The sequence below is a fragment of the Plectropomus leopardus genome, chromosome 19 (genome assembly GCF_026936395.1).
Source record: "Plectropomus leopardus strain MGB_pleo_1.0 chromosome 19, ASM2693639v1, whole genome shotgun sequence".
NCBI lineage: Eukaryota > Metazoa > Chordata > Actinopteri > Perciformes > Serranidae > Plectropomus > Plectropomus leopardus.
Window position 1 is genome coordinate 20,420,594 of NC_142194.1, and position 14,783 is coordinate 20,435,376.

The 14,783-nt window shown below is 38.5% G+C and overlaps 1 protein-coding gene and 1 long non-coding RNA gene across 2 annotated transcripts in view; both read left to right on the forward strand.

Moving 5' to 3' along the window:
- Positions 1-14,024, forward strand: part of baiap2l1a (BAR/IMD domain containing adaptor protein 2 like 1a) — a 32,111-nt gene extending 18,087 nt beyond the window's left edge. Inside the window, exons 7-14 of the mRNA XM_042507762.2 lie at positions 2,791-2,943; positions 3,035-3,178; positions 3,528-3,645; positions 5,003-5,216; positions 8,781-8,843; positions 8,922-9,069; positions 12,360-12,400; positions 12,514-14,024. Of these exons, the coding sequence (XP_042363696.1) occupies positions 2,791-2,943; positions 3,035-3,178; positions 3,528-3,645; positions 5,003-5,216; positions 8,781-8,843; positions 8,922-9,069; positions 12,360-12,400; positions 12,514-12,586 (954 nt within the window). The 3' untranslated portion in view covers positions 12,587-14,024. The remainder of the gene's footprint in view (positions 1-2,790; positions 2,944-3,034; positions 3,179-3,527; positions 3,646-5,002; positions 5,217-8,780; positions 8,844-8,921; positions 9,070-12,359; positions 12,401-12,513) is intronic.
- On the forward strand, positions 9,076-11,090 carry LOC148186352 (uncharacterized). Its single transcript, XR_015774947.1, has 2 exons — positions 9,076-10,909; positions 10,969-11,090. It is a non-coding gene; the product is annotated as an uncharacterized LOC148186352 (long non-coding RNA).
- Positions 14,025-14,783: the final 759 nt, after the last annotated feature.

A 14,783-nucleotide genomic window follows, 5' to 3' on the forward strand; every position in this document is an offset into this window, starting at 1 on the left:
TTAGGAAGCATTTTGTGAAAGTGCCAATAGTCAAGCCTAAAATATCGTCAAAATATTGATATCAAGATATTTGGTCAAAAACATCTGAATATTTTATTTTTTTCTATATTGCACAGCCCCAGGGACTTAAACTTTTGTGTTCATAGAGGATCTTACTAAAACTGACGAGCAACACCCACAACAGGCTCCTAACACTAGCCAGTGATAGCATGCTGATATGTTAATCTAAAAATAATCCACCGAAATGCATTCTTTTTAAAATGGTGAAACCATTGTCTCTTTAATGGCGAGCGTCAACATCACGTCATTGTTTGGACCCCTTTTGAAAATACTGCCCACCCGGGGTTGCATTTTTAGTGTGGACTGTTTTAGGCCAAAACACCATAGCTAACCTTACAAACCTTAAGCGGTATCATCTTTCCTGTGTAGGTAATCTCACTTCATCGTCGTGGCTTCCTCCAGAGGAGGATTATGCCCCCTTCTGATATGTTTCCATATTTGCTTTGTGCTCCCAGTCTGTTTCATGTGTTACTGTCGGACTTCCTGCAGTGGTAACTGTGTTACTGTCACAGTTCCACCTTGAAGAAATCTCTGCTCTTCCTTTCACCATATCCATAGTATTTTCTGTAACTAAGCAACCAACCACAGACCAGCGCCCTGTTTTCGCCCATCAGGCACATGCACAGTGTACACAAATGTGATGTGCATTTTCAGCTGTGATAGTATGGACACCAATTTTTTTTGAAAGCCATTGGTATTGTGGACGTGGCCTCAGTGTTGTTAAAATCAGTTTTTGTCGCAGTGGCTACAGAAATTTACCTGATCAATATAAAGTATAACTATCATTATTTGGAAATATTCTCTGGTCTTATCAATACTTTTACCATTTACGGTGTACAATGTGAACTCTAACAGAGGTGCAGAACAAACTGCAGTGTGGTCTCATAAAACAAAATCTCTGAGATCCACTGAAAAGACAAACAGATTTAAAACAAGAGTCACTGCTGAGTGAATACAAACACACACAAATGAAGATTTGAAGACTGACATGTCAGTATTGACATCTCCTTGCTTCAATGGGTCTGTTGTTTGCTGTGCAGTGATCCTGACTATACTACAGGTCAAGGTACGCACATGGTGTGGTATGTTTAGGTCCTGGTGTCCAGCGTTTGGAAAGAGATCTGCTTTATAAATCAATGTGGAGAGATGCCAGAGTAATACTCCTGTCAGTCTCTGGTATAAATTTATCGACTGATTTCACGTCTTCACTCCGATGATGGATGGTGCGTGAGACCAGTCTGCGTCGCAACCATTATTAAACCAAGTCTTCCAGTCCAGAAGTGACTACAGGTTGGAAAAAAACATCAGAATCAGTCTCCTGTTTATCCTCACACCCATCCTCTCTCAAAAGTGTCTCTATCATCATCTATTCAAAGATGGCATGACAGAGGAGACAGACAGAAAAAATGTCCCAGCTGTCTCTGCTGGTGATCAGACACATCTCTGCTTTCTGTCCTCTCACTGAGAGTCCTAAAGGCTGTTTGCTGTGGAAAAGGGAGCCCTGATTCAGCGTCTGACAGCCTATTGTGGAGAAAGAGACCAGACAGTTGAGAAGGGTCTTAGAGACGGAGCCCTTAGAGACAGGCTACTTTACCATCACCATGACAGCCTGGGAGAATATCTGTGAGGAGAGTGGGTGGAGAATAAAGGGAGGGACGAGTGGGCTGAAAAGTCATTTTGAAGCATTTTACATGTGGGAGGTCCAGTCGCCAGTCTGCTCTGCATCACTGATTTGGTTCAACACTGCACTGACATCGATGCACGCGCAGCAGGAAACTGGAATAAAGTTGAGTATGAGTGCAGAGATTATGATAAACGGCGCTCATTAGTGCCTCAATCCTCTGACCTTGAGCACAAAAATGTGATGTCATGGCCACAGAGTTGGATTTTACTCAGAGAGAACCAGTTTCCCACTCAGCAGCACATTCACAGTCCTGAAAACTGATTCATCACACAGCAGCATGTTGTGTGCTGCAGTAAAAAAATTTCTATGTATATTTAAAAAAAAAAAAAATCTAAATAAATGCAAATTAAAGTTAAGTCAAAGTAAATCAATTTAATAGAAAACAGTAAAATAATAGCAAAAACTAAAACATTTAAAATACTCTGCCATGAAAGAAAGAGAGGAAAAAATAAAATTTAAAATAAAATAATAGAAATAGAAATGATGGGAAAACAACAGAAATTAATATATTTTATTTTTAATCAATATTTATATTTCTTACATTTCCTGAGATATTTCTTTGGGTTTTTTCATATTTTATTTTTTATTTGAGCTTTTACTTATTTTTTTAACATTTTAGTTTTTTCCATTTTTCCTATAATTTACATTTATCTTTTTCATGTATTTTTTATTCTTATGTCAAATAATATTTTTATGTGTTTCTAAATTTTCTAATATATATTTATTATGTTTTATCCTTTTTTCACTTTTTAAAGGTTTTTAACTTTTTAAAGGTTTCATTTATTTACTATTTATCATTTTTACTCAATATTATCATCTCATTTTTATTTCACACTATGATTATTTTCTGTATCATGATAAAAAAAAATCACTATCACCTTAATCACTGAGTGAAACACAGTGCTCTCAGTTATTGTTTTTGTGGTCACTTTTAGAGAAAAATTATATAATATAGTAAAAAAACAATCTGTCCCTCTTATTTTATTGCTCATTTGAAATCTGACTTATTAATATAACTCGCTTCTGTCTTGTAAAACTGTGTGCAGTATTTGGAGACAATCTCGTCACGTCAGATGGACATGCAAAAGTTCATCGCAGATGGCTGCAGAGAGGCTTTACTGGAGGAGAAGAGACGCTTCTGTTTCCTTGCCGACAAACACTGCATGTTCTCCTATCAGACCAGCAACTTCCATGAGAAGGTAATTACGGACAGAGAGATGGTCCTGCACAGACCCGGCCCTTAATGGACAGTTAAACACCTCTCTGTCTCTCATTCTGTGGTGTCCCCAGGCCAAAGAGATCCTCTCCGTCAGGCTGCCCAGCTGGCAGGAAAAGTGCAGCGACATCACCAAGGTGCCGGACACAGTGACCACCATGATCGAGGAGCTGTCCAACACTCCTCAGCAGTCTCCGCTTGTTGAACGCTACAACAGGGTGATTCATATATTAAGATCTAATACATGTTGCTCTTCATGTCGCTAACTCTGATATTCATGGCCCTGAGCTGTTTTATCTTGTCTTGCTCCCTTTAGTTTATCATGCTGATATGATCAGATGAAGGCTGTTTGTGTGTAAAGTGTTTATCATCATCTGGCTCTCAGCCACACGAAGTCCTACATGTTGTCCCTGTGAAGTCCACTAAGTTGTTCATTGCCGCGTAGGAGGAAGACACCAAGTTTCAATTGCACTTAAATCATCAGGACTTTACCCCGGTCACTGTTATGGTTTCATTATATTACTCATATCTCTCTGCTCATCATCGTCTTCTTCTTCATGTTTTCAGAATAACGTGGAGGTGCCTCCGCCAGCGCCGCCGCTGAAGGCTCAGACCAGTCCGCTCGCCAACATGTTCAACCAGGAGCCCAGGTTTCCATTTACCCCATCTTCAGACCTCAACTCAGGTACAGAAATACATTTACCTCCAACAAATTACTCACACATTCAAATTTCATCAAATCTGTCGGCTGTCGGTCTGACAACAATTGAGCCTTAATATCTGAAGGTTCCAGTGTAGCCAGGGGATATCTGGATATCTTCATCGTCAATGCACATCACATTGTTCACAGTCGGATTAGCAACTTCTCAGTGTTTGAAATGCAGAAATACATAACTGGAACCACTTGCAGGATACAGGTACAAGTACAGGATGAATGTGGCAGTCTTTAGAAGACGTTTGGTACACGGCAGGGTTGAGCAGCGATGAAGCAAACTCATTCAGGAGGGAGGAGACAAGGAATACCCAAAAACCAGAAACACTAAAAACACACAGACTGAATACACATATAGAGGGCAGAGGACAATGAATAGCAGGTGAAACTGATCTGGGTGGATCCTAAGATTGCACACAGAGACAGGAAGGAAACAAGACATGCCATAGGACACAAATATAAAACTAAACCAGAAAATTCACTTGTTATGGTGGTTAAGTGCAACATTAAACATAAAAAAGGAGAAATCAAAAATAGAAAAAGGGGAATATAAAATACAAAAAAAAAACTATAGAAAAGAAGAACATAAAAAAATACAACCTGAATTTAACAACTATCAACAAACTATACACTATAGACTACTGTATATACATTGTTGCACAATCTCTATACAGTGTTACAAGTTATTGCACAAGCTATCTACAATACAGTACGATATAGAGCTACTGTATGATTGTAGGAACCATACATTTGTTGTAGTGGAACACTTTACCTGCCAAATGAAATACTTGTCACCACCTACTTTTCCAGCAAAAGCTGCTTTGTGTTTCACCTCACTACATTTGCGTTTTTAGGTGTAGTTGTGGTTGCATGCTAATTATGATCAGGAGCCTGGTCACTATTTTTTTATATAGCTATAGCTGTCTACAGAGAAGAGATTGAGAGACTACTCTTTTTCAGGGGATCATACACATTTTTAAACTTTATTTTTAATCAGAAAATAAGGTAAAAGTGAGACAGCAGAAAACAACTTTATTTTATTTTATTTTTTTTCAAATATGAAATTCCCAATCCATTTCCCTACCTCCCTTATCCCAGCGCACCCCTCCCTCGAAGGAAAAGTAAATTATAATATTAATAATAACAACAACATCAACAACAACAACAATAATAATAGTATTATTAATAATAATAATAATAATAATAATAATAATAATAATAATAATAATAATAGTATTATTAATAATAATAATAATAGATCCTATACAGTTGACCCTAAAGTTTTGACGAATAATGGATAATCTGTCTTGTTTTTTTCTGCTGTCTCCAGACCAGGGCAGTCTGGGAGAGGTCAGTCTGTCCCGGTCCACGTCCCAGTCATCCGGTCTCAACGTGGGCAGGAAGCCCCGAGTCAGAACCATCTTCCCCCACACGGCGGGCAACAACCTCACACTCCTCAGCTTCGACGATGGCGACATCATCACCCTGCTCATCCAGGAGGAGAAGGACGGCTGGCTGTATGGAGAGCTGGAGAGGACACAGCAGTAGGTTTGAGTTTAATATTCTGGGATGTGCTGATGAGCTCAGACTCTGCTGGAAATACAGATGATTTGTGCTGGTTTTGGTGGTTCTTTGTCTCATAATGAGTCACAGTCTACTCATCTTTTTATTCAGCTCAGCATCTGTGGAGTTAAAGGATTAGTCTGCTGATTCTGTTCTTTTCTGATTGTCAACAAACCCTGTTTATAGACCAAAAGCTGCTGTGGAATGATCCAACTCACAAGTATAAACTCTGTCAAGGTTTTTTTCTCTGTTATCCAACATGTTTCTCCGTCACCATGAACACACACAAATTGGTGGTTTTGGTCTTTCGCTGGATTTGTTGACAGTAAAATGTAAGATTATGATGTGTTATCCTTCAACCGTGAAGGAACGCTTCAGCCGCTAATAACCATTAGTATATCAGTTACTCAGCCTGTGTTACATTGAATTAGAGAAGAAATTTTTTGATTTTTCTGTCATGCCTTCATGCTGAACAGAGAAACCAAAAATGGAGAAAATCTGCTGAATATAAGAATGGGGCAAAACCCAAAACATCCATCAACATCTCAAGCATTTAAATCTCTGTGACCTGAGAAAACTTGTTTGATTTCTTTTGAGAACTTAAAAACTCAGTAATGAGCATCTTGGCAAGATCCAGCAAACTGCAAGGAAAATAGTTAAAGATGACAAGAAAATGTCCCACAGCTAATTTTTTAAGATAGCTGTAGGGACGTTATTCAACATTATCAAAAAAAAATGTCAAGAAAACTATATTTATAATTCTAATAATCATATATTTAAAATTTTGTTATAGAAAAAATGTTTGATTTCATTTTAGCACTTTGTCAGGGTCATCTTCTTGTTTCTTTCTTTTTTTTAATATTGTATGTTTTTTTAACATTTGTTTGTTTTTGCTAGTAATTTACATCAATTTTTTGTTAATTTTCTGCAAATTTTGGGCCACTGTTGTAAATTTGCTCATTGCTTTCTTACCATATTTTTGAAAGAAATCTAGTCAAATCTCATTAATCCACCTGGCCGACCTTACTGACAGGGAACTGAACTCAAAGTTAAACGTATTTCTCCCCTCTTCAAATTCAGACTCCATCTAAAAAAACAGTGATTTTACCTCACAGAACACAGGAGCTGCTGTTCTAAGGCTGCCTCCATTAGTTAGTTTCTGTTACTGTGGGACTGTGGTGTTTTAAAGGTCTAGCGTTTGGGATTTAGTGGCCTCTAGCAGCTAGATTGCAGATTAGTGAGCAGATTACTGTCTCCGTCTAGAGCCAGTTTTTGGTTTGTCCTTTCTGAGCTGCTGCAGAGACAGTACCTACACCCCATGTAGATATAAACTGCTTATTCTACGGTAATGAAAGCACAACTATTCTTATTTTCAGGTGATTATACACTAAAGAAAACACACTGATTTTATGATGTTCATTTTAAATCCTACACACTGGAGCTTTAACACACTGGAGCTTTATTAGTGACCAACAACACAAACAGACAGCAGATCCCTGAAATATTTACATATCATAACGTGTTATCAAAATATAAAATAGGAAGTTACATTGCGAGATGAATCTCTGTCACACCCACAGGAGGAAATGTACTCTTATTCCAGCAAATATGCAGCAACACATGTTTCACATAGCTCATCACATAGCTCAGTTAGCAGCAGCAGCAGGACTCGTTTTATTGCTCTGTGTTGTTTTTTATCCAGCTGAGCTGATACATCAGGCTCAGAGACACACAGTATGCCAGCTATGTTCACCATGATGACACACTCATAAAGACACATCTCTCTGTCTCTCTTTCACACCACACACACACACATACGTAAAGAGAAAATCCAGGTGCACACACACCAACAGAAGACATCTGGTCTTTTATGCCATTGATGATGTCTTATTGATCTTCATCCCGTCACATGTTGACGAGGAGCAAACAAAATGAATATGTAGCTTTATGCAGCAGCTGTGATTCATAAAGAGTGACACTTTTATGGCACCTGTGGTTTGCTCAGATGATGATCAGCTTGTGGGATGTTTGTGTTTGTATGTGTGTATCTACAGAGGATCCTCTGAGTGTTAAACTACAGTCATCTCCTCTGTGGATCAGTCAGGTCTCATGTTGCAGGCGACAGGATTACAGAGTGCTTATTCTTCATTCACTCTTTAAAACTGATTAACCCACGCTTTATCTGCTTTCTGCAAATGTGTGTATGTGTGTGTGTGTGTGATCTGAAGTCGTTTTAATGCTGTCAGCGGCCGTTTGTCAGGATGAGGACATTCTGTTTCTTAGCAACAAATCCAGTGTGTTAGTCAATAAGACGTATTTTTATGCTCTTTGTGTCAGAGATTATATGTGCGACTGACTCAAGTCTGCAGCAGTGATTCTTAACTATTTTAACTGACAATCAGAAGCAGATGTCCTCACAGCCTCTTGTATGCACGCAGATCATCAGTGTCCTGCTGTGACTACGAATAAACATTGAAAGCCCTGCAACTGATCATATTTTAAAAGTGGATTTGATTTTTATATATATTTTATCATCATGCAGCCTGAGATATACCGATGTAAAGCACATCATTTAAAAAAAAACTCTTGGAAATGTACCCACCTGGGTGCATGCTACTGTAACTGTAAAAGGACAAATATCATCAGCCTGTATGTAGAGTCTGAACTGAAGAACTAAATGATGGTTGCTGATAGACATTCTGGCACATTTACTGATTAGTCCTGTTTCTGTTAATGTTTGGTTGTGATATTGCCCTGAAAAGCTGGAAATAGTCTGACGATTTGAAAAGACTGGAAACAAAGCTGCAACACGTTCTCATCTCAACTTATCAAAAACTGCCACTTTGTCACCTTCACGTCTAAATATGACGCTGTAGGTATCGTGTGTCTGTTTTAGACGTTCAGGGATGTAGGTCAGTTTACGCTTGTTAAATACATTGTGTCTTTTCAGAATAAACTTCAGTTTTCACAGCTTCTGCTTATTAGATGCGTACAGTCTTCTTTATATATATATATTAAAAAAACTTAAAACATTGTTAAAACACCTTGTTTTTACATGTATTTCCCCTTGTGCAAAAAACGTGTTAAGAAAAAAACAAACAAAATCCACCTAGCACACCCTATAAACCAAATCTGTACATGACATAAGTTTCAAAACTATAAAATGAGAGACTCCAGGAGTGATTGAAAAATAAACTGTGCCATTTTTCTACATTACACAAACAGGATATAAAGAGTTAATGAGGGAGCTGTTGACATTACGAGACAGCTGTTTGTGCTAAGCAAAGTGGCTGCTAACAGGAGCATAAAGTCATAAAGTCAGGACAAATGTGAGAGTGGTATTTATTGTCTCTTATAACTGTGAAAATAGGGAATAATTGTATTTCCCAAAATAGTTGCAGTGTATCTTTGATAAGTAGGCGTCGTCATGTAATGTGTATGTTTGTGACATGGATTCCAGGAAACACCGATGGTTATCCAAATAATCAATGCAAATTTTATGACAGTTTATAATAGTTTTATGATGTGTTTGCCCTCCTCATCAGGCGCGGCTGGTTTCCCTCATCATACTGCAGACCGTACACCGAGACAGTGACATCATCAAACAGGTGAGAGACATTTCAGCATGCTGCATGAAGTGAATCACTGTTTTATTTGATGGCTAAGACTTTGTTATGTGTCAGCAGCAACGTGGGCACACCGGTCCGAAGTCTGAGTGTTACCAGTCTGCCAGAGCAAGAGGAGGAGGAGCCTGTGCTGCTGCCACCGCCAGACTACAGCGACGACGCCCCCTCCGGCCCTGTGGTCTCATCAACGCCCTCACCACAGAACACGGTCAGTGCTAGCCCCCAACAAAGCACCTAACCTAAAGTCATATGTTGTGCTCTTAAAATCTTTGAATGTGGCAAACTTTAGTTCATCATGTGTCACTCTTAAAATGTTTTTCTTAATAATTTCAAGTCACTGTTGTCTGATATCACACACTTATTGTCAACTTTTTTCCATCTTCAGTCTGACATTGCGTCCACTCTAACTGATGTCTGTGGGGGAGGGGATTCAATGTTCTCTAACAATCACTAGAGACCAACATATCCAACTGAATCCAGTGCTCTTTTAAGGCTATTATGTTGCGTTGCCATGACAACATACTGGTTTTAAGAGTAGAGCAGAGCGGAAAAAAAACCTGAACTAAGATGCTGGACGATATTTGAGAAGACATGTTAACTTAAACTAGCAGCTATCTTGTTTTTGTTGTTATTACTCTTCATTGGTTCTGGCATGCTGTTTGACAACAGCTTTAGTCCCGCCCCTGGTGCTGATTGGTCATTCTTTTTACTTCAACCAAGAACTCCGCACAGAAACAATTTAAAGGACACAAACAATTATACATAAAGTTTTGCAAGACTGGAAAATAACAATAAATTTTAAAAAAAATTATATAAATATATATCTATATTAAAAAGCAAAACAAAACAAAAATACCAACAAAATATAAATAAAATTTTATTTAAAAAAAAGAGAAAAAAAATAAATTCATGTCACAGTGCCAGACGAATCAGTCAACTGTAACTCCATAGAGTGATTGAATTTCAGGGTCTGGCAGACGTAACTATATGTCTTAAAACAATGACACACAGTTAACCTACAGACACTAGTTTGTAAACTTATGCAGCATTTTGTAACTAAGTAATTAGCCAGATTATTGGAGCTGGTGAGGACCAAAAACAGGAGAATCAGTATTGGAATAACATCACCTCAAATGAGGTAATGTTGCTGTGTGTCAGCTGGTTGTGGTTGTTAGCTCTGGCTAACAGTAGAAGGGTGTAGTTGTACAGTGAGCCACATGGCATGTTGTTCTCGATGAGGTCTTGTGTTTACTGATCGTATATCTGAATTCATTACATGCACGTCCACCTCTGTCGTCTGACTAATCAAGTCTTATCAACGTCTTTGTGCTGCACAATCATCGGCTCCACGCCCCGAAACACACCTCAACTCCTCCAACCTGTTCCAGGAAATCAAATCTATATTTAACGTTAATTCCAAAAGTACGTGCGAGCCTCAACATATCCTGCAATGTGGAGACAGAAAGGAAAAGTGTGAAACAGACCACATTTCTCATTTTCTTCAAAAACATGTGAAAAATGCTCCCGACCAGGTTCTGCAAGATGTAGGAGCACAGAGATTATTAGAAGGAGAGAGTTACACAGACGACAGGAACGGACAGACCAGAGACAAGATATAAAAAAAGACACAATGTGTACAGACATTCTTATATTTTGTGTGTCAGCTGAATGAATCCAGCCAGCAGACGAGCCTGGGCACACTTCTTCCTCCCTCATCATCACCTTCCTCTCCTCTCTGTCTGTACTCGGTGTCCTCTGGATCTGCTGCCTCAGGGTTTAACCACGAGCACATAAACCACAGAGAGGGACGGACCACCCTAACACTTTCATTTGTTCCTTTTCCCATCTCAGTCTCACATTCTTACAATTCAACGGTTTTAAAATAAAAAAAACTTTAATAATGCCACATGTAAAGAGCCACCATTACAGTGGGGACTTTTTTCCCTGAGTTAAACCTCTCAGGCAGCATTCAGATCCCTACTCCTCACTGTCAAACAGAGGTGAGAGCATCTTTAGCTCCTGTACTTTGAAAAACAATATTACAAGAGGTATTTAAATCAAATTCTCAGCATTTAATTGGACACTTAAGAAGTGGGTGGGCTCTGAGTTTTGTGTGGCACAGATTACTGAGGAGTATCAGCTCCATAGACCTCCCTCGCTGTTAGTTACGGGGCGATGAGGGACAGATGAATGTTTTGAAAATGAAAATGAGGGTTTTGCCAGCTGATATCCAAAACACGTCCCCTCCGTCTCTCTCCCATTTTGCTCTGTTAGCTACAAACAGTAAAAATGTGGTTTTGTGTGACTGATGTGGCTGCTATATACCCAGAGTCTCAACTCATTAAACATTTAAAACTGTTTTACAGAAAAGTAAAAACTGAGAATTCTCTGATAGTGACTTTTTTTTAAAATTACACATATTTGATATGTAACAAGAGATAAATGATCCATCAATAGAGGGGCAAAGTGTTTTTAACCTTAAAAGGTTCTTGTGTCCTGGTGGACAGAGACATTGAACAGGCTCAGCGTTGTTTAGAAATTATTATTATTAGTTTTTATATTTTTCATTTTAATTTCTAAATCATCTTTCTGGCAGTTGGACCTGAAATGTTCTTTATTCATAAAAATGAGGATTCTGAGTCATATTTTGAGCTAAGAGATCAAGAAAAGCTCCAGTTAAAATTTTGTACCTTATTCCTAAATGAATGAAAACAATTTTTTTTAAGTGCAGTTTACAACACGGCTTCCTGAAAGGCTGACTTCAGGGAATAAAGTTTTCAAAGCCAGACTGAGACTTGTTGATGTCGTCTGCTCTCTTATGGAGGAGCACAGCAGTGCAGGTTTTTCTGCAGCCAGGAATAAATACAATGACGGCCTGTTTTCTTTTATAAGCTTGATGACGGAGTTAAATGATAAATATAAGCATGTGAAAAACAGAATCAGATCTCTGAAGGTGACAACATGAAGTCACCTTTGTTTATCAGCTGTTGTCCTGCACACTAAATAAATCACTGATAAAATCTGAGTTTAAAAACACGTTCTGATCTGATCTAAAATGAAAATACACAAACTCTCGGGTTGACAGCAGCTCCTCTGTCATCTTTATTAGCCGCTGTCCTACTCTGTACACTTTCTCTGCAGTGTTTTATGAGCACACATGTGCTACGGTGGCCCTGAGGGCACATAGCTGTGTTCTTTAACTTTATCGTCTCCATGCTCACTTGGCTCTCTGAGGGCGATGAGCTTATCGTCGTGTGTCTCTCGCTAGCGTTTCTAGATTGTCCAGATTCCAGAGTTGCTGAGGTCTGAGGTCTTAGCTGACGTGTTTATGATTCGGAGGGAGGTTAGGAAATCTAAACCAACCAGTCTGACTCACTGACTCTCCTCACAGCTGCAGGGAGGGAGGGCGTGGGGCTGTGGGGCCTGTGGTGGCGCGTGTGTTTTCAGTGTTGTACGTTGGATGTTGAAGGGTCTCTTCCTCTGTGTTTTTGACAACAGGTTTCTTTAGTCAATGGCTCTGCAATGGCTCCTTTTCTAGGGTGAGTGACTCTAACACAACTAACAAAAACTCACTTGTTGAACTCATTAAACTTTGGTTGATGATGACGTTGAAAATGTAGCAGCATCTAAACTGGTTCCTTTTGTTCTGCAGAGGAGGGAACCCGTTTGCAACGGTCAAACTGAGACCGACTGTCACAAATGACAGATCAGCGCCCGTCATCTAACACAGGAGAGAGGAGGATTTTCACCGCCATCATGCCTTCAGGGGAAACACACCGAATATATCAACCCCAACCTGACGTCTCACCAGCCTGCACGCTCGTCTCTCTCTCAGCACCAGTCTGCTCTATTACAGGGATCCACTGTGTTTTACATCAGCCACCATCCGCACATGGAGAAGCACGAATCCTGACCAGAAAAGAATAAAAAGTAATGATTTACCCCAAAATGAAAATTTAGACTTTGCTCAATTCGCTAAAGGTCAGAATTAAATTCATACTATTCATAATAAAAACCAGCCCATCCTTCTGCAGCTTTTAACGTGAAGCAGATGGAAATAATGTTATAATAACATTATTGCAATAATAACGGAAAGAAATAAATCAGCCCTGATTGTAAACACAGTGAGGCTGATAACTTTGAGATTAAAATGCATTAAATGATTAAACGCTTGTTTCCTGTGAATCCCGCGCACACAGGAAGGCAATCGGGATCCGGCAGTGTGCGAATGGCGGACCCCGCCACCGCTGATAAACCAAAACATCACTGAATGTAATCTCATTGAGTGGCTGCTGCAAAAGAAAATTGCTGATTATTAATAGCAGCAAAATAACCAGTTTTATTTAATGAAAATGTCAAGTATTATAACTTTATCAAACATGTTCCGCCTTCTCCCGGAGTACAAAAGTGTAAAAACTTTTTTTAACTTTCTGTTCGGCCAGGTTTCGCAGAAATGTGAGGCACATTTTATGCCTGTATTTGAAACTGTAAACTGCCTGCAGCATGATAATAGTTAGTAGATAGAAGATAAAGTTACCACAGTTAATGGAGTGCCTGGTGGTCCGACAAATTCCAACAGAGTTTCTATTAAAAGCCCAAATCTTCATTTTGGGGTGAACTGATGCAGAGGAGCTGCTCGGTGTCATGAGGTGTTTTCTTCAGGCCTGTTTTAACTGCAGTCAGTGCAGTGTTTGAATGACCTGATGCTGATGAAGGAGACCGACACATAGGCTGTCCACCTGACTCACCAAATAGATATAGGTATATACATATATACACATATATACATATTGTTATTTTTCTGTTTTATTCTGATTATTTTTGTCTTTTTTTTTCTTAATAAGAGGCATTTTGATATCCAGTGAGAATGAAGGGAGAGTGACGTGTTGGGAGAACAGGGTTTGTCATTTGAGTGGAGGTGAAACAGTCAAACGTCACTGTTTGAGAAGAGAAAGATATTTATATATCCTCTGAGTTTTATTTAAATAAAGAGTCCGCTCTGTGATCCCACGCTGGTTTGGATTTGACTGCTGCTCCGTGTTTTTGATGAAGGGAATATTTTTCACTCCTCATGTTGTTTCATGTCCATTCTGTGCACACTTTATGCAAAATAAAAAACGGACATTTGCATCGTCTGAATAAAGTGGGTCCTTGTTTGAAGTACTACCTGTTTTGTATTTGCTTCTCAGGATGCTAAAATGTTTGATGAGGAAGTGACAGATCACTCAGTTGATTGATCCTCATATAGACCCACTTATGTGTCAATGGACACATGATGCTTTAATTTAACATTTTTTAGACCTTAAAAGTAGTTTAATAGTCTTTAATTTAACATTTAATCTCATTCAACGTATCCATTTTTTAATTTCTTTTTGTCAAAATGAGTTGAGCTTTTCATATTTCTGATATAACAAATCCTTAAACCTAATGCTGAACCTCACACCATCTTTAAACTTTACACTTTACCTGTTGGTTAAATGTACATTAACTCTTTGAAACCTGGGCAAATTGGCTTTTCTTTCAAAAACATGGGAAGAAGGCAACGAGCAGCTTAAGAAGAAATTATAAACAAGAAATTAGTAAAAATAAACAAACAAAAAAACAAAAACAAAGGAAATATTCTGGGAAAAATGCATGAAATTATAATAATCCTGTAAAAATCATATAATTCGAATAATTATAAATCAATTTCACTATATAGTACAGTTCAACATAATTTTCTAAATCTACTAATTTCTTCCAGTTTGCGGGACCTTTCTTGCCAAGTTGCTATTGCTTTTTTTCCCATGTTTTTTTAAATAAATCAAACTAATTTGATTAAGTTTCAACGTTTTAAATACTTGCGAAAGGTGTCTGGTGCAGCACAAGTAAAGTGATGTAAATACAGGTTTCAAAGGGTTAATTTAATACACTCATAAGCAT